We start from the raw sequence: 24191 nt of genomic DNA on the forward strand, positions 1-24191 counted from the left end.
GGACGTCTTCAACATTTTTTGATCCACTGCACACGCTCATCCTCCTTTTTCTAATCAATTAATTACTTGCATAATTTAAAATGGCGCGGCATCCTCTGTCACGCTAAAGGATAATCTATGGTCAAAATTAATAGTATGATTACTCTGCGTTAATTCATTATTAACGTGACTTTTTAAATATATATATATATATATTCACAAAAACGAATTCGGATTTGCTCTAAAACTGACATTAAATATTTTTCTAAATATTGTAAGTTATGCGGCTGTATTATACTGCCGCCTAGTGGCCAAATTGCGCACACCAGAATTAACTCAGGATGTACAAATTGTTTAATTCTTAACATCTTATTTATTCATGCTGGTTTTTTTTAAGTGTTGTATTACAAAGGGCCATTACTTTTATTAAATCAAACCAAGCTTCAAGCCTTCCAGGACCTCTACCGTTGACAAATTTGCCCGCGCATGTTCAGCCGTTATTACGGTAAAACCATTCCTACTGGGCATTACGGTCTCGGCGCAAAGACGTCAGAGGAAAGGAAGATGGCGGCCGGGCTGAAGGCGGAAGGTAAAGTAGTTTGTGGAGGTGTTTGTGTCGAACCGCAGTTAGTGACGATCGTCCCCAGATTAGCGTCAGCACCGCCACACTAGGAGGTAAAGTTCCCCTCAGCTTTTTCCGATGGCGTCAAGCCAGTGCTGTTAGCATGGCTAGCACAGCTGGGCTATATGAGCAGCTAAAGATAAATATTATTCCCATTTGACCACTTTGACGCGAAACAACGCCTGTTGGTTTAGTTGAGCTATGTTACGTTATGTTATGTGACAGATAACACTTATTTAAATAAATAGCAAAATAATAGTTTGCCTCCGGGAGTGCCACGGCTTGTAGCCGGTAGGAGATCCACAGGCAGTCGCGAAAGCAGCAAGACGAGTGCCCGGTCTAACTGAGGCCTTCACGAGCAGAGGCTCCCTTTTACGGTGGTTGCTAGGCAACAAGGAACTGTGTTTTCCCATAGTTGGCCACTGTGAGTTCAACCTGCATGTGTGTGCGTGTAGTTGGTCAGTGTAGGTGGCTGTGCGTCGTGTGAGACCACCCTGCATGGACTCGTCGCCATGAGCAACAAGGAGATGGTTTCCACAGGTCACACTGGTCGGTGTCAGCTCTGTTGCTATGGTAACCCTGTACATGGGAATATCAAGTTTAGATGGATTGTGTGTGTGTGTCAGAGAGTAAAGGACAGAGGAACAAGCTGCTGGAGTGCCTCCCTCGCTCGTCCTGTCTTCCAAACGAGCGCCTGAGATGGAACACTAATGAGGTCAGTGTGTGCTTATTAGAACTAACTAGCACAGACATTACGCTACTAACAAACATTTGACTTGCAAAAATTTGGATTTACTACCTGACTGTTGTATAAGCCAGTTTCGAGGTGACTGTTTGGGGACTTAATCCACCTCTTAATGCCATCATAATTACATCACAATTGTATAAAAATATTGTAAATATATAATATTATAAGAGTTTAACTTTGCTTGTTTTGATCAACCAATCACAGGAGGGGAAAATACTGACGTTATAGACTTCTAAAATGCATTTTATTTGTAACTAGGGTCCCTACTGTATTTTTCATGTCGAAGCCTGTGCGCATGTGTGTGTGTGTGTGTGTGTGTGTGTGTGTGTGTGCATATGCAGGAGATTGCGTCTTATCTGGTAAGCTTTGATAAGCATGACGAGTGGCTCTCCTGCACCCTGAAAACCAGGTACACACATACACACACACACACGCGCGCAAAGATGGTGCACTCTGCTAACCATGCACCGTTTCAGGCCAAAGAATGGCAGCATCATCCTCTACAACAGAAAGAAGGTTAAGTACAGGAAGGATGGCTACTGTTGGAAGAAACGCAAGGATGGGAAGGATACCCGAGAGGACCACATGAAGTTGAAGGTGCAGGGCATGGAGGTGAGCAGCAGCACCCCCAGTGAAGCGCACTCACGAGTATGGCAATGTCAGTGGAGCATGTCGCTAACTCTGCTTGCAGTGTCTCTACGGTAACTACGTCCATTCCGCCATTGTGCCAACATTCCACCGGCGGTGTTACTGGCTGCTGCAGGTAAACACACAAACGCATATGTAAACAATGTTTTCCAACATTTATTGAGCCATCGTCTCATTAAGACACACGTGTGAATATACAGTTGTTCTCTTTGCATTTTAAAAGAACCCAGACATTGTGCTGGTCCATTACCTGAACGTGCCCTCCCTGGAGGATTCTGGCAAATGCAGTCCGCTGCTGTGCGCTGTGACCAGTCGCCACGACAGCGTGAAATGGAGCCGCGACGACTTGCTGGGTCAGCTCAAGCCCATGTGTAAGTGTACACACACGCACGCACATTAGAGTAGTACACGACATAAGTGCGCATGTGTGTACTTCAGTTCACAGCATGAAATGTTCTGGTGGGAGCGGCGATTTCAGCATCGAGGATTTGGTGCAACTCATCCTAGAGCGCCAGAGAACCAAACCGCAGCCACGCACGCACGCCTGTCTCTGCAACGGCAGCCAGGGTAACACGCTAGACAAGACAAGGAAGTGGAAAATGTGTAAACACAGTCACTCTAACATCGTGTGTGTGTGTGTGTGTGTGTGTGTGTGTGTGTGTGTGTGTGTGTGTGTGTGTGTGTGTGTGTGTGTGTGTGTGTGTGTGTGTGTGTGTGTGTGTGTGTGTGTGTGTGTGTGTGTGTGTGTGTGTGTGTGTGTGTGTGTGTGTGTGTGTGTGTCAGGAGGGAACATTCCCCACAGCTGCAACAGCACCAAGCACCGGATCATCTCCCCCAAGCTGCCCCCGTCATCTTCCTCGCCGCTGTCCTCAGAGACGGGGGAGTTGGGGGGCGGCGGGGGTGACGCCAAACTTCCCCAGCTCCAAGCTCAGGGCAGCCCCGCCTCCCCTCCTGGCCCCGCCTCCACGTAAGTGGGGTTTATTATTATTATTATTGAAATATTACACTGCAAGTTGAATTCATTGCGCCCGTTGAAATGTGAAATGCAATTAATGCTTTACCAAACAAAAAAAATTAATTAGAAACTCAACAGTATTATAGTGTTGTCATTTATTCCTTGTTCTTCTTTTGTGGTGTTCATTGTCAATTGGCAAATCTCATTTATGGCTCAATACTGCCACCTACTGATATTTCTATTGTCTTTCTATAAATTTTTTGTCTGTTGGTTTTTGTGTTTATGTCCTGACTCCTGAGTAATTTTTTTTTAATGGCAACTTTTGTTGAGGTTTAATTTTTGTGACCTTTTTTAATCTCGCACCTGACAAATACCCAATATTATAGATTAACTAACACTAAAACAAAAATAAATAAATCAATCAAACTAAATCAACAAAAACTAGAAAATCTGCTCTGAAAACAAACAGAAAATGAACAGAATTTGAAAAATAAGCAGTGCTGAATCCCAAACTTGTGCTTCCGCAGCTCGGCCGCGTCCCCCCCACTGACCACCGTGGCGCTGCCGCACAACGCCGTCATCGTAATGGCGACCACCACCCCCATCTCCAGGGGCGGCGGGGAGGATCCCCCCAAAGAGAGCATGGTGCTCACCCGTTCCAGCCAATTACTTCTCTCGCCCCCACTCCCTCCCCATGGCAAGCCCCCCTCACCCTGCCCGCCCTCCCCGACAACGCCCTCCCTGCCCGCTCCTGTGCGCCACACCCTCTCCCTCACCCTCCTTCCCTCCCCCGTCATAGGAGGCCTACTCCTTACTCCCTCCTCCTCAGCCTCCCCTCCCTTATCTTTCTCCTCACCCTCTCTCCCCCCGCCTTTCCTCCCACCCGCTTTTGACCCCGACTCATTCCTGAACTCCCCCAAGCAGGGCCAGACATACGGCGGGCCCCTTCCTCCCATCATCTGCTCCTCCTCCTCGCCGCTCTCCCCCTCCTCTCTGGCACTCTCCCCCACGTCCACGCCGCCGTCATCCATCTCCCCTCCCTCGTCGCTCTCGTCGTCCTCCTGCGAGACGGACAGGAAGGACACGACCTCGCTTCCGCCCTCCTTCCTCCTGTCGCCTACTTCCTCGGTGGCGCCGTCCCTCCTCCCACTCTGTCTGGAGCTGGGAGCTGTTGAGGTGCCGGCAGAGACGGTGGGAGATGACCGCGAGGAGAATGAACAGGGACATGACACTCGAATCTTAACGCCTCCCGTAAAGCTGCTGCAGGTGAGGACCAGTTAGTGCTGGGCAACCAATTGGAGTTTACAAAAAACTATCACCAGCCTTAAGAGTACAAATTTGAGTCAATTTTGCGTAATCACCATGACAACGTGTCTGTGTGGTGCAGCCCAGCCAGTCGTTAACACCAGGAAGTGGCACCACATCACAGGAGCAGCCCTACGGTCACCTGCCTACCCCCACGGACACGCCCAACCCCCATGATGTCACCATGGAAACCTCCATCCAGGCGCCGCCCACCCTGCAGGTGAAGCAGGTCAACGGACCGGACCACGATGCCGACCCCCCTCCTATGGACACGCAGCAGGAACCGGAGGAGCTGGAAATCTCTTTCGACAGCCAGTTCCCGGACCTTATCTCGGACCTCATCACGGTGGAGGTCAACCCTGAGTCGGCGCCGCCTCCCTCCACTCCCGTCGACCCGGCCCCCGGCCCGGCCATCTTCTCGGCCGGGATTCGCTACATGGTGCCCCCGCAGCCCTCCCCCTCCACATCCTTCCTGCCCTTTCCTCACCCGCTGCCATCTTCGTCGCCACTCGCCACCATCACAGACTTCTCGCCGGAGTGGTCGTATCCCGAGGTAACCCGCAACTACAACCCGCTTTTGTAGAAGCCCAGATACTTTTGTAAAATAAGATTGGTAAATGTAGAAGTATTGATTTAACTTTCCTCAAGCTTCCAAGGTGTTCAAAGTAGAAAGTGTAAGATGTGAGGTAAAAAGAAAAAACTGGAAAATTAATATTCTAGTGAAGTACAAATTTCTGTGCGTATTTTGTAGGGTGGGGTGAAAGTATTGATCACAGGACCGTGGAGTGAGCAGTCTGGTCGATACTCATGCGTGTTTGATCAGAGCGCTGTCCCGGCTTCACTGATCCAGCCTGGTGTGCTGCGCTGCTACTGTCCTGGTACACGCACGCACACAAACATTCGCATGTACGCACACAAATCCTAACTGGAACATTTGGTTTTCTCGTCACAGCCCACGAGGCCGGTCTGGTGTGTCTTCAGGTCGTAGAGTCCGGGGGTTCCGTGTCATCGTCGGTTCTATTTGAGTACCGCGCCAGGAATGCCAGCTCGCTGCCTAGCTCTCAGCTCGACTGGCTCTCATTGGACGGTCTGTGTTCCATTATTTGATCTATTCTAATCTAATGGAGTGACCGCTAAACTGTTCTTGTTCTCCAGACAATCAATTCAGGGTGTCCATCCTGGAACGCCTGGAGCAGATGGAGCGCAGGATGGCGGCCATGGCGGCCCGAGACCTAGCGCAACGACAACATCATCATCAGCAACATCAACAACAGCGGCAGCAACATGCCAGCCAAATGGCCGCCACTGCGGCCCCTACTCCGCACACGGCAGAGGACCGCGAGCAGGTGAGAAGGCCCGAGCCGCGGCCGTGACAACGTTGCCGCCGTCTAACTGTGTGCGCGTGCCAGTCGTCCCAGTGGTTCGAGAGGAGGATCGTGCGCGTGTGCGAGAGGATGATGAGAGGAGTGCGGTGGAGCGGAGGCGACGACGAGCGGCTTCAGCACTCGCCACGTCACCGCGGGATGACGCTGCTCCATCTGGCCGCCGCACAGGGTTACACGCACCTGATACACACGCTGATCACCTGGAGGTACGTGTACATACAAACGTTCACGCAGGAGTGGCCGAACGTTTGTGCTCAAAGGTCTCATTTGATTTTGAAACCGGACGGATGGGCCAGAAAGAACAAAAAAAAATTATGTTCATGAAATAATTTGTTTTTATTTTTAAATTTAGAAGCGAAAAATTATTCTTAATCAGTTATTCCATTAAAAAAAAAGTTTTAGTGATTGTAAGACATTTTACCTTCTCTATTTGTGTGTTAAGTAAGCCTTTTTTATTTTACCTTTTTTATCTTTTCTGTTCTTTTGCATCTTGGTAGGTTTTGTATTTTTTAAAAATGAAGGGAATGATGCTGTAAATAAACATTGAGAATGATTGAATTGCTCTTCCCCAATAAAAAGAAAATTACACACAAAAAAGTAAAAAAATATATAAAATTTTTATGTATTTAAAATTCAATTATTTTACAAGATAACTTTTTTTTTTTTTTAATTAATGTCCAAGTTTATTTTACTTATAAAATAATACACCCAGTTTTAAACCTTTTAGTACCTATTATTTAACTAAATAAAAACATTATTTTATTTATTTATAATCAACTAATTATTCAACGTTTAAGATAAATGGCTAAAAGTGAACAAGCATTAATAAATACATTTGAAATAAACCCATTTCAAAAATGTAAAATGCATATTATTTACAATTAATAAATTAACCAATGAGATGAGATCAAATAAAAACAAAATACAAAAATTTGAAATTGATAAAATACACATTAAATATGTACAAGTCAAATTTACTTTCATTATTCATTGTCGTTAAAATGCAATTAGTTACCACTTATTAACCAAATATTTGTCCAAATAAATAGCACATTGGTAAAAAATAATAATAATAATCTACAAATATTAAAACGATCAATCAATTTAACAAGATAAATTAATAAAAATAAATTAATTCGTGTATAAATGAAATCTTTGCCGTTTTTTATTGTCTTCATGATGAAATTAGAATAAAGTAAACCAATTACTTATTAAAACAACCAAAGCATTTGTTGATTTTTGGGTTAATAATGATCAACCATTTATTTAATGATTAGTATCTAAATAAAAGTAAGCAAATGCAGTTTTAATTAGGCAATTTTTTTGAAAAAGTGCAGAATTAATGCAATACATTTTCATAGGACTTGTGATAATGTAAATGCTCTGCTAGCCGCATTTAAAACCCGTACGTTATACCACTGTGGTGTTTTGTAGGCGTATACACAGCGACAGTTTGGACCTGGAACAGGAAGTTGACCCTCTCAATGTGGACCACTTCTCATGCACGCCGCTGGTATTACTTGCTCCGATCATCAGCCAGTTGGTTCAGACTCCTGGTTAAAACGCTGTGTTGCCATGGTTACCTGTGTTTCAGATGTGGGCGTGCGCTCTGGGCCACCGGAGGGCGGCGGAGCTCCTGTACGGCTGGAGCGGTGTCGCTCTTGGCATCCCGGACTCGCTGGGCCGCCTCCCGCTGGCCGTGGCGCGTTCGCGAGGACATACCTGTCTGGCCGCCGCTCTGGAGGAACTACACACGCACGCCGCCGCCTCGCCCGTCTCAACGAGCCCGGACACAGGTGACGCGCACACCTGTCACCGTCGTAACCACCCTTTGGATCTTAACGTGACCTTAACTTGCGCCTCACCCCGCAGGCCTCAGCTCCTCCAGCAGCCTCCCATCGTCCCCCTCCCAATGTTCGGCCGCCCCCATGGACACCTCCCCCTCGTCCCCATCCTCGTCGTCATCCTTGCCTGTGGAGGAGTCGCACGCAGGTAATATTTGATGAACAATACAGCAAAGATGCGGTAAATAATGAGTCTTTCCATTATAACCCTAATATTTATATACATGCACATTTCTGGTGCCGTTTCTCTTTTTTTTTTTAAATCATCTGTAAGACATTTATTTGTAAGATTTTTGAATCATAGCTTGAAGTATAAACACAAATGGATCTTACCTAAAAAAATAATAAATAAATAAATAGATGTGTTACAGATTATTTGGTTTCCAAAAATATGCACCAGAATTCTGTCGCCATTTCGCACCCTATTAACATACCAATTACTACTTTCCTAACCATCATATCTTGTTTTTGACTCCGTGATGCACAGATACATTCGTTTTTCAAATAATGCAAATGACTCTTTAGAAAAAATAAAAAGTGAAGTGGCGATGGTCCGCTGTAGATGACGTCTTGGCTGGCCTGTCGTTCTCACTCGCGCTTCTTGCAGCTTTAACCCTCTCGGCGTGTACGAGCGAAGGCCCTGCGTCGCCCCGCCTCCCCCCCACGCTGGCAGAGCAGCTTCTGAGCTACAGCGACAACGTGGAGAATGAGGAAGAGGATGAGGAAGAGGAGGTGGTGGTACTGCCACATGCCGCACAAGTGTCTGTTGCCATGGCGACGCGTGTTTACTCTCTGGCCTCCCGTTCGATAGGTTGACATGGCGACGCTGGCGGAGCAAATCGTCGAGGCGACGCCGGAGCGAATCAAACACGAGGACTTTGCCAGGGGGGCTGAGTCGTTGCTCCGTGAGAGGCAGGACGTCCAGGACACCTGGCTGACAACTTACCTGGACACGGTGGACGCCCACACGCAGTCCTTGCCCAGGTAGCCCGCTACACTGTGCCACATTCCTGTGATTTCTCTGCAAAATTGGGCTTTAAGTTGGCAGCGTACAACTTGTCCATAAGCGCGATCTCCATCTACGCAGGCGGGTTTGCCCCCCCTCGCCCCTCAGCGCGTTGGCCCTCCAGAGGCTGCGGCCGCCCTCCTCCGAGGCGTGGGCCGAGTTTCTGAACGCGTCGGCCAACGGTCGGATGGAGCGTGACTTTGCCCTGTTGACCTTGACGGATGGCGAGCAGAGGGAGCTGTACGAGGCCGCCAGGATCATCCAGAATGCTTTCCGGAGATACAAAGTGAGCTTTTTACGTTGGCTTGTATTGACCTCTTCTGAGCCTCATGCTCATTGCCTGTTTGTTTGCATATGTGCAGGGTCGCAGGTTGAAGGAGCAGCAGGACATGGCTGCGGCCGTCATTCAGCGATGCTATCGCAAATATAAACAGGTATGTGTAATTATGTGCTTTTTTTATGGGTTTTCCATCTTTTTAACGTCATAAAATTACTGTTTCTACTTCTGACAAATTAAGTCTTGCAAGGACATATCACCCAGCCCTAGTTTGTGCTTCACTAACACTTAACTGCTGTTTCTCTACCTCTCTTTCTGGCTAGCTAACATGGATAGCTCTCAAGGTAATTAGGTGAACAGTAGATGTGTGTGTGTGTGTGTGTGTCAGTGTGTGTGTGTAATTGAGAAGCCCATCGTACACTGGACGATGCAACCGAACTAGAAAGAACCGGAAAATTGAGAATAAACAACCCATTTACGCAGAAAATAGTTTAAGCACATAATGCTACCGTGTGCCTGCCTGCCTGCCTGCCTGTTTGTATTTAGGCAGGAAAAAGGTAATACCCTTAACATGTCTCTTCCTCCTTGGCCCTGCCTCCACAGTACGCCCTGTACAAGAAGATGACCCAGGCGGCCATCTTGATCCAGTCCAAGTTTCGCTCATATTACGAGCAGAAGCGCTTCCAGCAGAGTCGGCGCGCGGCTGTGCTCATCCAGCAGTACTACCGCAGCTACAAGGAGTACGAGAGGCTCAAACAAGGCCCGGGTGGCGCAGGCCACAACCCCAAACTCAAGTAAACGCACGTCGCGGGCGGCATTAATCATGTGTGCGAGTCAGCCTACCCAGTGTTAATTGTGAGCTCACTCTGTCTGCCAGGGGGACCTTCCTGACCAAGAAACAGGACCAGGCGGCACGCAAGATCATGAGGTTCCTGAGACGCTGCAGGCACCGGTAACACACTCTCACATACGCTAATTGACGAGCCAGTGATTTGACACTTGTGTTGGTGCAGGATCAAGGAGCTGAAGCAGAACCGGGAACTTGAGAGAAGAGGCCTGACCACGTAAATCCACCACTCGGCATCCCGACGAATGTAGTTCCCGGGCAGGGAGCACATGGAGGCATATGTCCATCTCTGTTAATATTGACATGTTGATACGCATGTATCTATACATATAATACACGGGACTTTTAAAATACTGTTATTTATGACTGCAAGTGAGTCTTAATGAACTGAACTGTGATCGCCTGTTTTGCATGACGCCACCGACAAAGGAGGCATGTAGAGAAAATATCGGCTTTAATTCAGACACACTTTGAACATCAACAAAGCAAAGCATTGTGGGATGTGTAGTTCACATGCTTTGTATGTATAAAAAAACAAAAACAATCATCAATATCTGATCAACAATGAAAACAAACTAAACAATGACTAAACGAGTACAGTGTATATGTGTCAACAAGGTCCGGGGAACCGCTCATTACATGCCCTGTCTGATACTCTGGATGATTTGGAAGATGGCTGCAAAACACATAAACACACGTTATAGCTGAAAACCGAGTGATGATGTCTGTATGAAGTTTGAACTCACCTGATCCACAAACCACGAAGACGAAGAGCGCCAGAAGCCACGGACCCACCGGAGACTTCTCCTCGTTGACCGGTCGCTGCAAGGCAAAAGTCCCGCAGTCATTTCGTAACGTAAGCAGCTCCTTGCCGTAAATGATATTTTCAACACAGAGATCAAATACAGTAAGCCCGATTAGCTGTGTATCTTAGCTGTCGGTACTAACCGAGGTTTTCTGAACGTGGCCCCGCTGCGTGATGGTCTTGCTGTGTCGCTCGTTAGCCACTTTCATTCGCTGCACCGCCGACATGGTTGTGGGTGAGACCGGGACGGGAGAGCGACGACGACGCGGATTGGTGCCGAAAACAGGCGCTTTTCCTCGCGTTCGATGCTAACTCTTAGCCGCAGCCAGACGGAGCCCAGCTCGTCACGTGACACGCTGGGGTTTCTTCGCGGCACGAAGGCGATTCAAGAGCTTAAACCGCCACCTGCTGGACGGCGTTTCAATAACTTAGCAAAGGTGAAAGAATTACATGATGGATGTTTTTCTTTTTGTTTGATGAAACGTAACAGCAGTGCACCAAATACCTTAATACGACTGTCAAGTACCTCAAGGTGGAATTTTACTCTTGAGGACAAGCATTAATTGAGGCATGGGTTAGTTAGACCATGTGTCAAAGTTGGACATAATGGAAATTGGTTTTCAACACTGGTATGCGCCAGTTGGTTTGAGGTGAAAATGTATCCTAATGAGGACAAGGGTGGGAACAAATAAATGGCATCATCAGAATCAACCAATGGGGTCAATTACGACAAAAGTGGAGCCATTAGAAATTGATGAATTGAATGAACAAAGGAGATTTCTTTAATTCAGGTTCACACACAAACACATTTGCATCCAGTTATGGAATGTTGTCATCGTACAACTTGCCAACACACAATTGCACATATTTAACACATGCTTGTCAAGTAACACATACAGTCTTCCAGCAGCCTTTGCCAGGGGTCAGAGGTAGCATGTCAGAGTTCAGCATCCAAGTCGGCTGACGGCCCCGATACGATCCATCTTCAAGCCGAAGCACCCTCGTCCTCCAAGTGACGTCCACTTTCCCCCGCGCCGCCTCATCTTGGCGTGCCGCCGCAGGACATCCACGAGGAACCGTGAGCCCCCCGCCGCCACTGTCGCCTCCTCTTCTTGTCTAGGGGGGACCACCGGGCCTTCTGCTGAACCCTCAGACTGGGGCGGAGGGGCCATGAGGAGAGAGGAGAGCCGCGATCCAAACAGAGCAGTCATGGCCTGAAGACACAAGCAAGCGCACAATTGATAAATTTGCTTACTTGGAATGAATTAGTGATTTTTTGTTTATTTTTTGTAGCAGCATGGTGCACTGGTAGATCTGACATTGTTAGGCTTGCTCATAGTGATAGAGAAGAGTTCTCAAACTTTGGATTCAGAGACATTTTCCAATGACCTCTACTGTAATGGGAATTAAGTATTTTTCAAGATAACGATGATCATTTGCTGTATAGGAACCAGCCAATCTGCAGGGAATTGAAATCATTTTATTTATGCAGTTTTGATTGTTTCACTACCAATAAAATGGAGACTTCATTTCTTTGTAAGTGATCATGTCATGACAGGACACTAACAATCTGTATTGGCAGATGATGGAAGACCATTTGGACCTGGACTGACCTTGACATCGCGGCTCTGAGGCGGCGGCCTGGCCTCGGCGGCAAGTGTGAGGATGAAGATGAGGACCAGGAGAGAGAGGAAGGAGGCGGCTGAGGCATCCATTTTCAGGTCAGTAACGCTGCGCTGTGATTGGCCGGAATCTACCACTCGGTTGTCGTTTCTTTGCCTGTCCCAAGATCCCGACAGAGATCGTGTCGGTCGTCGTTAGCTAATCGATAGAAAGTCTTCCCCGAGCCCAAAAAAAGTTCCTCCCAGTCGGGACGCGTCTGAGGACCCAAGGTCCCGGACGGCCTTTTATAGCAATTCGGTGGCGTGATGTCACGCATGCTTGGAGCTTGGGTCGCCGTGGTGACTGAGTCTCTCTCTCACGCACACACTCACAAACTGAAGGTTTGGAAGTGGTGATTGGGAGTGTTGAAGCGGGATTGATGCTTTGATGGGAAGTCACCTGGACATGATTCCATACATGTTACATCCATCCATCTTCTTCTCCAAGATGGGCCAAATATAGACAAACAGCCATTTGTGTTTAATTAGACAATTTAAAGTCGTCAATGAACCTTACATGCATGTACATTCCAAAATCATCATTGAAGGGCTGCTGGCTAACCATTCGCAAAGTGATCCGTCCGTCACATCCAGACAAATGATTCTCCTGATTCACACCTGTGGACAATTTCTGTTCACCGTGCCGCCTCCATCCAAGTTCATGTGGGAAAAGTCATTGGTTACCAACCTTCATCATCATCATCATCGTCACTTTTTTTCCCCTACGGTGACCCCCGGACTTCGCATCCCGCCTCCTCGTAAAGTGTCGCCGCGGCGACCGGGTCGTCCCGGTGAAATATTTCCTGCGGGTGGGGGGCCTAGAGGCGGCGCTACGGAGGTTCACATGGTGCCGACCCCAAGGTGCGGCTAATGACCCGCCCGCCCCTCTTTTGTCTCGGCCCCCAGATTGACGTCATCGCACACACACACGCAGTCATGGGCCTTTTTGCATTGTAATTGATGTGCTATTGTGTGTGTTAGGAATATATGTAGAGTAGCCGCCCTCACACACACACACACACACACTCACATATATATATACAGTGCATCCGGAAAGTATTCACAGTGGCTCACTTTTTCCTCATTTTGATGTGCAGCCTTATCCCCCCCACCCCCAAAATCGCACATCGTATAATAGCAAACAAAAAAAAAAACTGCTGAAATGATTGGGCATGATGTGGAACGGCACACATCTGCCTATATATGATGACAATGCATGCGTTGCATAATATTATGTATAACAAACATTCATATTCATGTTAACTCATTCACTGCCATTGACGGCTATAGACGTCAAAAATCCATTTGAACTAACAATTAACAATTTTTTCCCATTTTTGTTAAGAGTATGAACACCTAGAATTTAGAACAGATATAAAATTTGTGATTAATCGTGGGTTAACTAGTGAAGTCATGCGATTAATTATGATTAAAAAAATGTAATCGCCTTACGCCCCTAATTTTTTACTTTTATCTTTTCTTTTAATAAAAAAAGAAGAAAAAATTATTAAAAATTAGGGGCGTCAGGCGATTAAAATCTGTGACTTCACTAGTTAACTCACAATTAATCAGTAATAGAAATAGTTTAAATTAATAATGTTTTTTTAACGTCTATAGCCGTCAATGGCAGTGAATGAGTTAATATATTAAAATGAAAATTTAAATTATTTTTAAATACTATATATATAAATTTCCTTTTAATAAAAAAAATGTATTTCATAATGGGTCATTTGTGTAGAATTTTGCGGGGGGAAAAAATATATTTTGGAATAATGCTGGACCCTAATAAAATGGATCCTTTCCCCCCACCCTCTTCCCCCTTCTCTCTCTTTTCCCATCTTCCATTCTTTCTTTTCCTTTCTCTCTCTCTTCTTTCTGTTTCCCTCTCTCTCTTTCCACACAAACTTCGACACGGACATTGATGGCAATGGTTTTGTCTTTGATGATGTCTTGTCACATGGCCGCCGCCCATCGCCAGGCAACCGGCGGCCTTCGCCCAAACGTCCACAATGACGTCACGGAGGCGTGTGTGTGAGTGTTATTGACTCGGTGCCGTTGGATTGTTGTTTTTCATTGTTTTTATTGTTGTTATTGTTATTTTGTCATCTGTAGAAAACAACGACCGGGGCCTCAGTGGATCTTGGGGTGGCGGAAGTCCTTCCCGGCAAACTTGGCCTTGTCGCCCAGCTCCTCCTCGATCCTGGGGGGCACACGGCAGAGGAGAAAGGTTGGCGGAAAGAAGTAAACCAGAATGTAAACCAGGAAGTGCTTACCTCATCAGCTGATTGTATTTGGCCAAACGCTCGGACCTGCAGGGGGCGCCGGTCTTGATCTGCAGCACATACACATACAGTAGGATGTTACTATGTTAGCAAAGTGCAAGATGTGAAGCTCTTATCAATCCTTCTTAGCGCTTTTTTGTTTTGTTTTGTTTTGTGTGTGACCTGTCCAGTGCAGAGTCCGACCACCAAGTCAGAGATGAACGTGTCCTCGGTCTCGCCGGAACGATGGCTGACCATCACGCCCCAGCCGCTGCTCTGAGCCAGCTTGCACCTGCCACCCACACACACAGGTGAGGTCAGACAGACAGACGGACAGGCAAACGGCCAGACAGACGGACAGGTGTCTTACGCGCGAATAGACTCGGTGACGGAGCCGATCTGGTTGACTTTAAGCAGCAGGCAGTTGCAGGCCTTCTTGTCCACCGCCTGTTGGATCCTCTTCGGGTTGGTCACCGTCAGGTCATCTCCGACGATCTGATGGGTCGCACTTTTAGCTCAAGCAGACTGACAGCATACGTTTGCGTGTGATGCGAGACGGCGGCGGTCACCTGGATGTCCGTGGAGGATGTGAATTTGGCCCACTGCTCCCAGTCGTCCTGGTCAAATGGGTCCTCGATGGACTGGACTGAACAGAGAAGGCAGAGGTTAGCCGCCTAGCTGTTAGCCAGCTTGCGTTTTTTTAGCCTACCGGGGTAGTTTTTGATGAAGCTGCGGTACAAGTCCCCGAGCTTCTCGCCACTGATATGTCTGGAAGGGTCGTCGGGCGACTTGAAGTCCAGGTCGTACTTCCCGGCGCGGAAGAACTCGGACGCCGCCACATCCATACCGATGATGATCTTGTCCGGGTAGCCGGCCTTCTCGATGGCCGTCTTCAACAGCTCCAGAGCTGCGACGCACGATGATGTCATCAACATGTCACGATAACAGACATCAAATATATAGCGGAATGTACGTACACCACGCCGCCATATTGGATGTGTCAAAGTGAAGTGATGGTTGATGGGTGTTTGGAATTACTTAGTTTCAAGGGCAGATCTGACACATTCAATATGGCCGACGTGCTGACGCATCCCAGCAATGGCTTGCATGTATTCGACACTGACGTTGCGCTGGCATCTCACCTTCGTTGTTCTCCAGGATGTTGGGCGCGAAGCCTCCCTCGTCACCCACGTTGGTGGCGTCCTTGCCGTATTTGGCCTTGATGACGTTCTTCAAGTTGTGGTAGACCTGCGGGACGGACGACGGACCGTTAAAGGGCTGGCGCCGTGCCAACCGCCGCCACACGCGGGCGTGAGCCTCACCTCGGCGCCGATCCTCATGGCCTCGTGGAAGTTGGCGGCGCCCACCGGCAGAATCATGAACTCCTGCATGGCCAGTTTGTTCCCGGCGTGACTGCCCCCGTTGATCACGTTGAACGCCTGCGGGCGACACGCACACCTCCTGAGACGTTAGGCTAACAGCACCCTTCTAGCATTTAGTCCCGATCCTACTAGTGCGCTGAATTGTCCCCAACTGTCTTACTAGTGACGGTTTTCCAAAACAGATTTCCACTAATGGTTGACATTTCTGCACGTTAGTAGAGCAACGACGACGCACTACTGGTGAAATATTTGTCAACTAGTAAAACAACCAGGGCACACTAGTAGAACGACTCTCTTACTAGTCACATTTTTAGTGAGGCTGTGTGCTTTAAGTACTACTAGTGAGAAAAAAAATCTACTCGTCAGTATTTGGCGCTAAGATGTCTTAGTACCTTCTGTACTACTGTGTAGTGGTTCTAATAGTAGAAATAATGAGTGGTGCACTAGTAGAACTAGGGTGCACTAGGGATGCTTTTTTTTTTTTTTTTTTTAACACACGGTTTGACATTTCTGCACATTAGCAGAATGGCTAGTAATAGTACACACTACTAGTGTCTCACTAGTGAAAATTTTTCCACTTCTGTATGACCTTTCTGTGCACTAGTAGAACTACCTGTTGCATTTGATATCTGCGCACTAGTATTACATGACAGTGACATTATAAAATTCTTCCCGTAGTGCTTCACTAGTAGTACTAGTAACAGCAGTTGCCAGCTAGTGCACAGTTAAGCCTCACTAGTAGAATGTAGTTGTCCTACTAGTGTGTCCTAGTCGTTCTACTAGTGTGTTACGTTGTCTTATTTGTGAGGAAAAAAGGCATACTAGTACTGTATATGGACAATGGAGCGCACTAGTAGGATATGGACTAAAAGCTCAAAGGCTTGTTCTAAACACTGACGGGAACGGGAAGGATGACGTCCTTGTGTCCGGCCAGGTCGGCGATGTGGCGGTAGAGGGGGACACCCTTCTCCGCGGCCCCCGCCTTGCAGACGGCCAACGACACACCCAAGATGGCGTTGGCGCCAAACTTAGCTGCAGAGACAGACAGGCGGGTTAGACGCCGACAGACAAGCCCGAGACAGACAGACAGACGGACGGACGGACGGACGGATGGACTCACATTTGTTGTCTGTGCCGTCCAACTCCAGCATGAAGTTGTCGATCTTCTCCTGCTCGACGACGCTGAAATTCTGGAAAGGGACAGATACCCGTTTAATGCCTGAGCACCAAACGTGCCAGCAAAAAGACATGTACTACTTTCCTGTTAGACGTGAATAGTAAAATGTGAGTGGGATTACTGTGCAGTGGTGCCTTGAAATACGAGTGTAATTTGTTCCCTGGCCACGTTCATAACTCAGAACACGTTTATCTCAAATCATCTTTCCCCACTGAAATGCCATTAATCAGTTCCAAAAAGTTTTTTTTTTTTAATTAGGAAAAATATCACTCTATATTATTGTTCTGTATACAAATATATGGATGTACACAATTAAACATTAAACAGTTTATGCATCAGGATTTAATGCTGCAATTTAATTCATTGTGCTGCACTTTCTGGTGTGCCACCAGGAGGCAGTATAATAGTCATGCAGACTCAAACGAAGAAGAATAGTACTTCTACTTAACACTAAATTAGTGGGCCATCCTTTTGTTTTTTAAATTCACGTCTTCGGTTAATATTTAGTTTCCAAGTCAATTTTACAAGTGGGAGTTGAAGTCTCTTTTTTGATGATAAGCAATCATCCAAATGACAACTCTAATCCCGAAAAACTCATAAGTGGGGTCCGTCATATCTCAAGGCACTACTGCTGTATTACTATTAACCTTGGCAATGAGGCTGGGGGTGATGTCCTTGTTGATGTGCTCCACCGCCTTCAAGGTCCCTGAAAGAAAGCAACAAACAATTGAATGTCTGACTGTCGTGGAAGGGTGGCGACGAAGGGGCGTACCTTTGCCCAGGTAGCGGCTCTTGTCGCCATCTCGCAGCTCTAGGGCCTCGTGGACGCCGGTGGAGGCGCCGCTGGGGACCGCCGCTCTGAAGTGACCTGAAGAGAATGGAGGACACCTGAGTCTTTGTGAACGCTATGCTATATGCTATGCTATTCCACGCTAAACCGAATGTTCACCCTTGGCGGTCCACAGGTCCACTTCCACTGTGGGGTTCCCTCTGGAGTCGAGAATCTCCCGAGCATGGATTTTTGTGATGGACATCTTGTCTGAGGACAAGAAAGTAGAGCATGTGAGAATCACTCTAACCCTCCCACCCAGCTAATCTGAATCAGCGTGGGGGTGGCAACACTGTACAGAAATATTTGCGCTATTAATACCTTGACCTTCTCTAATCATTTCAATGAACTAAAGCATTGGCGTCGTGCTAACTTCCCAGCATTTGTACAGGAAATAGCTAAGCTAGCTCATGAAGGCTAATGAAAAGTTCTGTAGTATTTTTATTCATTCATTGAGCAGAGTTCTTCACCTGAATGTATGTACTGTATTTTTTTTTATTTACTACATTTATCACATAAATGAACAATTTAATTGACTTAAATATTTGTAAGAAAAAGTAAATAGTTGGTAGATACCTTGTAATACTGAAGAGTTAAATAAAACCGTTTTAATGTTAAATTATAATTAGCAATAAAATACAGAAAAACTAAAGTAAATTGAATAATGTAACTTTTTTTTAATTGAATCGATAAATTACAAATAAATTATGTATATTTTCATGTATACTTTAAATGAGCATAAATTATAAAAAATAAAAAAACGATTTTTACATAATACAAAACTGTTACGTTTTTTTTAAACTACACAATAAATTTATAGTAAATGAACATATTTTGCCATGTTTTTTTTTTTACCTTTGCAAATGTTTAATTATGTTGCATTATTTAGCAACAATGCAATTTAAAATAAGCATGAATTGCTTTTATTATGAAAATAAACAGTTCACATTCAAACTTTTTTTTTTAAATCTAATCTAGGAGTAACCTCTGTATTTCTAAGTTAAATGTGGCTCTTGAACTCAAAGTTTGTCTACCCCTCTGGACTTTGTCCTCACTTCCTGTTTGTCTCAACTTGTGACCTTGTTGTGAAGGTCGCTCACAAATGACAAGAAAATAGCACAAGTGGAAGGGCTGGAGGGACGCGCATGGACGGACGTGGGGGCCTACCTCAGCTGTCTTCAGTGGGGGGCTGCTGATGCGGGTGGTTTGTCCGAGCGGAGAGGAATTGTCCCACGGCCACGAGGAAGTGTCCCGCAAGGGGGGCTGCAGGCGGATCTTTATGGACCTCAGCTGGCTGGGGGCGGGCCCAGCAGGAAACCAAGGGAGCGTATGGAAATTTTTGGCGGCTGTCATCTTCAAGCCTCTGTGTGTTCATGTGTCTGAATGCAACATGTGTCACACTGTAACATCACGTGTGTGTGAGAGAGACTATAAGGTGTCTTTGTGTGTGTCTGACACTAAGGATGAAACTTGAAACCAATCAAACTTTTGAATTCAGGTTGTGGTTGGGGCGAGGATGTTAAGTCACTAATTCTTTAAATCCACATTTGTTGCATTCTTTTTACACAAAAATAAAGTGATTTTACAGTGTGTGTGTGTAAGTCAAGACAGTCCCTGGCGCCCACCAGGAGAAGGTCAGAGTTCATCCAAAGGAGAAATGTGACACGCTCAGCCTTCAAGCAAAGGTCAGTCACACAGCCACGCACACGCTTTAACCTTTACGTTCACTTTACGCAGTGGGGAGCAGAAATAGAAAAGTCATCTTAAGGACTGGCTGGTGTGAAAGTGGTCGGCACGTCTGCCTCCCACTTGTGAGGCCCAGGGTTCTAATCCAGGCTCCGGCCTTGCTGCATGAACTCTTGTCTTGATCTGCGCTGTGAGTGGCTGGCGGCGAGTCCACAGGGTGCAGCATTGCAGATTAGCGTAGTAGGATATGGATGATATTCACGACTATGTGTACAACTACAGTACATCAGCGTGATGATTTGTGTAACACTTACAGTCGTAGCCCTTTGAGTGACTTCATCATGTGTTCAGTGGCACATGACTTTAAGCCTCTGTGGGTGCATGTCTCCTTGTGTGGTTGTCTCGTTTGTGTGTTCGTCTGTCATTCTTAGCAGTCGTGGCTTTATTTTTGTGTGTCTGTGTCCATTAGTGTATCTCTGTAAGTTAGTGTGTCTGCATCTGTTTTGTGTTTGTATGTGTCTGCATCAGTATGTCTTGTGTTTTTGTGTCTTTGTTACTCTGTGACCCAGTGTGTGTCATCTCCATGTTTGTGTATCCGTATTACTGTTTGTGCGTTCTTGTTAGTCACAAATGCAACAACAGAGCAGTGCTGCGGTCCCCTGTCTGTGCCCCCCCCCCCCTACTTATTCTTTTAATGCACCACATACACTCACTGACATGACTGGGAGGCGGGTGGATCGGAGCGTGGGGATATAATTTCCCTCTGCTCCGGTTCACCTGCTTCCAATTTTAATGCAGTCCAGTCTGCGAGCTGGCGAACTCAGTAACAGGGTTAGCTTTCACTAAAAACGATGGAGCGACGACCGGGGCCTTTCCCCGCTGGGCCTGGGGTTCGGGGGTGCCGCCCGTCCCCCGGTGCCCCCATCCCACCTTCTGCCCCCGGTGTTCCGTCCCTCCAGGCGGCAGGAGGTGGGGTGGCTCCGCTGTCCGGCCCCTCTTCGGCACCGATGCCTGGGTGCGGGGGTTCCCCGGGGTCGGGGTCTGGCGGTTGGTGGGGGGGTTCTGGGAGCTTGGGGGGCTGGGTTGGGGTGGATGGGGGGCTGTGGACCAGTGGGGTGCCTTGCGGGCCTGCAGTTCCCCGTCCTGCTGCGTTGGGTTGGGGGCGTGGGCCATGTGGGGCGCTCCTGCTCCTGGGTTTGCTCTCTGGCCGGTGGCCCCTGTGGGGCCCGGGGGTTGTCCCTTGGCGCTGCTGTGGCCTGGGGGGGCCCTGAGGTGTTGCGCTTGCTATGTCCTGGCGGGGGTCGACAGCTCCCCTCTTTGGTGGAGATTTTCATGCACGCCACCACACCAGCATCTATCGGAACTCAGACACAATCTGATTCTTCCTCTGGTCGTTGAATCGGTGGAGGCTGGTGTCTGTGGAGCTCACTCGGCTTCGTTTGTTCTTCCTTCCTTTCCTCAGTCTCTCCTTTGGTCTCTTGAGGTCTCCCTGATTTGGTGGAATTTAGATGTTTCTGGGGTTGGTGAAGGACCCTGGTTGGGGGGCCGGTGGATGGTGTCTGGTCGGTGATGGATTTCACTTTCCTTTCTTTTCTTTGGTCCTTCCTCGGGTCTCCTGACGGCCTCACGACTGACTGGACTCTGAAGTGTTCGGTTTAGGTGAACGGTATGGGATTTTTTAATAGGTTTTAGGTGAACTAATATATACATACTCACTCGCACGCACCCACGCACATAAAAAAACAAAAACACAAATGCAACACCATGGCATTGACATGAAGTCCAAGCAACTGTCCCAAAGTTTTTAATAGACCCTCATCGTATTCTGCATCTGTAACCATGGTGACGCTGGTTGTTGTAGTTGGGGTGGTAAACGACTGAAAGCTCTAATCCATAACCTAAATCCATATTTGTTCCATTCTTTTTACAAAAAGATTTGAATTATAACACAGGTGCGTGTGTGTGTGTGTGTGTGTGTGAGTGTTTGTGCGTCCGTCTCTGTCCATGTGCGTTAGCGGTCGAGCACGTAGGTCTTGTACAGGCGGTTCATCTGTTCCAGGAAGATGAAGGTGAGCACCGTGTGCGGTCCGAGGCGAGCGTAGTACGGCGTGAAGCCTTTCCACAGTGAGAAAAAGCCCTCCTTGCCTACTACGCGCACCAGCACTTCCTAAAGGTCAGAGCACATATGACACCGGCATGTTCACACCAACATTTTGGAAAACAGTTTTGAGTGTTTAGTCATTGTTGATTTCATCCCGCGCAGACTCACCAGGCCGTTCTTGTACTCAGGTTTGCCGTCTATCATCCTCATGCTCTGAATCCTGGAAAAAGACAAGGCGTGAGAGGCGCACGCCCCGGTCTGGGGACCGATGGGGTCTCACCTGGTCTTGACGATGTCGACGGGCATGGACGCTGCCGTGGTGACCAGGCCACTGATCATGCTGGCGCAGAAATGACACAGGATGTCGTCACCGAAGTAGCCTAAAGGGCACAAGATGCACGTTAGTCGACACGAGCTGGATGAGTGTGTGTTTGTGTGTGTTTACCGGAGTCTAGCAGTGCCTGTTTGGACTGCGAGTAAGACGCCAGCTGGGCGGCATTGACCACCACCGCCCGCGCCATGGTGGGAATACACCCCTTAAAAAATAAATAAACAGATCAGTGAGCCAGAGCAGGCCAACAAATGTGCGTGTGGCAGACAGGTATGCGCTCACCCTCCACAGCGTAGTGATGCCCTCCTCACGCGTGATCCGAGCCAGGGCGTTAAACACGTTGCTGTAACCTCGTCTCTGGTCAACAGGAAGTCTGCATGCATGATGTCATTTAAGAGCATGCCACAATTGCGCAGTGATGCATAGAAGCTGTAGTAGTGGCGTAGGGTATGATGAAGTGACCCTCACCGTCCGTCCGCCGTCATTCGGATGAGGGCCACCTCAGCGGGCGTTCCCACGAACGCCCCCGTTGCACCGGCCGTCATCCCAATCAGCGCCTGCGGGGGGAGCACAGTACAGCGTCAGAGTGGAGCGCCATTTAGTGATGGATGAGGTCGTAGATCATATCAAGCACCTTGAGGAAGAAGTTAGGCGGGCGTCCGTCATCTGACGTCATCTTCTCGAACAAGATGGTGTAGATGCCGAGACGGGTGGTGGTGTAGGTGGCCTGGCGCAGCAGACCTGCAGATAGACTGAGATAGACACATGCAGCGGACATTTACCACTAGTAGCCAGGAAGGTGAAAGGTCACGCTGACCTACCCAGTGTAGATGCCGCTGATGCCCTCGTTCTTCAAGATGGAGGCAAGCGCGTGGAAGCTGGTTTTGTACTCGCGAGCCTTGGTGCCCTGACCGCTCAGCTGCATGCGGTTCTTTACCAGGTCCAGGGGCTGCACAAACACGGTGGCGCCCATCCTATATGACCCCCAAACCCCACCCCCACCAACACACACACACACACACACACACACACACACACACACACACACACACACACACACACACACACACACACACACACACACACACACACACACACACACACACACACACACACACACACACACACACACACACACACACACACACACACACACACACACACACACACACACACACACTGTTAATCTGGTTTATGCTGTTTAAAAAAAAGTTGGCTTTGTCCCAGCAGCTATTTTAAAACCGGCTTTACCATTTACCAACTGAGATAGACTTGTTTGGATTATTTCAACACTAATATGAGTTCATGTAGATAAGGAAACTAATGAACAGGATGCTCTTTATTGGCCACAAAGATAGAAAAAAACTTGTCACTTGTAACTTGTCAGACACGAAGAGCTCAAAGGTGATCGATAAACACGGGAATGGCGGCAGCTAGGGGCTAACGAGCTCGGTTGCTATCTGATAGCAAGCTAGTCTAGGCAGCTAGCGGTGCCGCTTACCCGGCCAAGCCTCCGAAGAGGAACTTGATGGCCTTCGGAGACGTCTTGCTCTTCTGAGACGTCATGGTTGAGCCGCTCCGATTCCGATCTCGGCTCCCTTACTGTCTTTGTGCCTGCCTGTGGGCCGGACAGTCCACCTGCAGCAGCCGGGCCAAGGTGACACTGTGAAGAGGCACGGCGGGTCACATGAGATGACGGGCCTATCAGCAAACGTGGCCGAAGGTTTCCGAACAGTTGTTGGGCAGAGGACCAATCAGCAACAGCGACCGAATTTTTCCGAACACTCGGTTGCCTTTACTGAAGCTCGGAAATGCGATAATCAGTCGCTGATAACAACAGGAAATTATACACGAACGCACAGCTAACGTTTAGAACCGACGCTTTATGATTCTAGCAGTAAGAAAGAAACACAAAGCTGGTTCAAATGGTTTGTTTTAAGCTGTTGTGGACATTTTGGCATATTTTTTCCTTTGACGTCATTTGCAATTTTGCATTCGCAGTCAAAGCTCATTGGTACCAAAGGAGGCTTGGCTAGGTAATATAACAAACCTTTTTTTGTGTGTAACAAGCCTAACCCTGAAACGTTAATTGGAAACCGGTTAGTGAAGCCAAACACGATTGATGACAATTTTGAATTAATTTAAGAGCTATTGTTATTCTCCCAAGAGCACAGTGCGTCAAATAAAAATGAAAAGGAATAGTGTGGTGATGGTCTGTGGTAAATACAAAATGCCATGAAATGCTATCCTCTGGCGGATAATTACAGTAAATACATCAAAGTGGGAAATGGTATTTATCTCATTATTTACAGCAAGTGACGTTTCTGTGTTGTACATATATT

At 47.5% G+C, this 24191-nt stretch overlaps 5 protein-coding genes across 8 annotated transcripts; 1 reads left to right on the forward strand and 4 right to left on the reverse strand.

Moving 5' to 3' along the window:
* The first annotated feature begins 493 nt into the window (after nt 1-493).
* Nucleotides 494-9975, forward strand: camta2 (calmodulin binding transcription activator 2). 4 transcript variants are annotated; one of them, XM_086060357.1, is made up of 26 exons: nt 494-568; nt 1057-1150; nt 1228-1316; nt 1691-1758; nt 1826-1961; nt 2041-2112; nt 2221-2368; nt 2436-2564; nt 2781-2964; nt 3480-4218; nt 4340-4810; nt 5009-5135; nt 5210-5344; nt 5413-5603; nt 5667-5848; nt 7077-7155; nt 7237-7438; nt 7515-7634; nt 8094-8224; nt 8298-8470; nt 8574-8778; nt 8855-8926; nt 9093-9113; nt 9373-9563; nt 9647-9721; nt 9783-9975. In XM_086060357.1, the coding sequence occupies exons 2-26, from the start codon at nt 1114-1116 to the stop codon at nt 9835-9837; spliced, it is 4032 nt and encodes a 1343-aa protein (XP_085916483.1). In that variant the 5' UTR covers nt 494-568; nt 1057-1113; the 3' UTR covers nt 9838-9975. The 4 variants fall into 4 exon arrangements, with proteins under 4 accessions (XP_085916483.1, XP_085916485.1, XP_085916486.1 ...); XM_086060359.1 differs by having other exon boundaries at nt 8094-8218; XM_086060358.1 differs by having other exon boundaries at nt 540-654.
* Nucleotides 9976-10055: 80 nt separating this feature from the next.
* Nucleotides 10056-10794, reverse strand: LOC147159934 (stress-associated endoplasmic reticulum protein 1). The gene is made up of 3 exons (XM_086060364.1): nt 10565-10794; nt 10363-10438; nt 10056-10292 (listed from the first exon to the last, which is right to left on the reverse strand). The coding sequence occupies exons 1-3, from the start codon at nt 10646-10648 to the stop codon at nt 10252-10254; spliced, it is 201 nt and encodes a 66-aa protein (XP_085916490.1). The 5' UTR covers nt 10649-10794; the 3' UTR covers nt 10056-10251.
* A 554-nt stretch (nt 10795-11348) lies between these two features.
* LOC147159935 (C-type natriuretic peptide 2-like) lies at nt 11349-12207 on the reverse strand. Its single transcript, XM_086060363.1, has 2 exons — nt 12035-12207; nt 11349-11635 (listed from the first exon to the last, which is right to left on the reverse strand). The coding sequence occupies exons 1-2, from the start codon at nt 12134-12136 to the stop codon at nt 11366-11368; spliced, it is 372 nt and encodes a 123-aa protein (XP_085916489.1). The 5' UTR covers nt 12137-12207; the 3' UTR covers nt 11349-11365.
* Nucleotides 12208-14142: 1935 nt separating this feature from the next.
* On the reverse strand, nt 14143-19044 carry eno3 (enolase 3, (beta, muscle)). Its single transcript, XM_086060361.1, has 14 exons — nt 18899-19044; nt 17852-17941; nt 17675-17770; nt 17550-17608; nt 16846-16915; nt 16624-16757; nt 15666-15782; nt 15486-15591; nt 15053-15250; nt 14913-14989; nt 14714-14838; nt 14527-14635; nt 14356-14414; nt 14143-14282 (listed from the first exon to the last, which is right to left on the reverse strand). Exons 2-14 carry the CDS (start codon nt 17934-17936, stop codon nt 14213-14215), a joined length of 1305 nt encoding a protein of 434 aa, XP_085916487.1. The 5' UTR covers nt 17937-17941; nt 18899-19044; the 3' UTR covers nt 14143-14212.
* A 2161-nt stretch (nt 19045-21205) lies between these two features.
* On the reverse strand, nt 21206-23567 carry slc25a11 (solute carrier family 25 member 11). Its single transcript, XM_086059561.1, has 9 exons — nt 23351-23567; nt 22671-22823; nt 22484-22601; nt 22318-22406; nt 22132-22222; nt 21964-22054; nt 21799-21898; nt 21687-21738; nt 21206-21584 (listed from the first exon to the last, which is right to left on the reverse strand). Exons 1-9 carry the CDS (start codon nt 23413-23415, stop codon nt 21429-21431), a joined length of 915 nt encoding a protein of 304 aa, XP_085915687.1. The 5' UTR covers nt 23416-23567; the 3' UTR covers nt 21206-21428.
* Nucleotides 23568-24191: the final 624 nt, after the last annotated feature.

This window comes from Leptonotus elevatus, chromosome 17 (genome assembly GCF_054856555.1).
Source record: "Leptonotus elevatus isolate MCC_2025b chromosome 17, RoL_Lele_1.0, whole genome shotgun sequence".
Taxonomy (NCBI): Eukaryota; Metazoa; Chordata; class Actinopteri; order Syngnathiformes; family Syngnathidae; genus Leptonotus; species Leptonotus elevatus.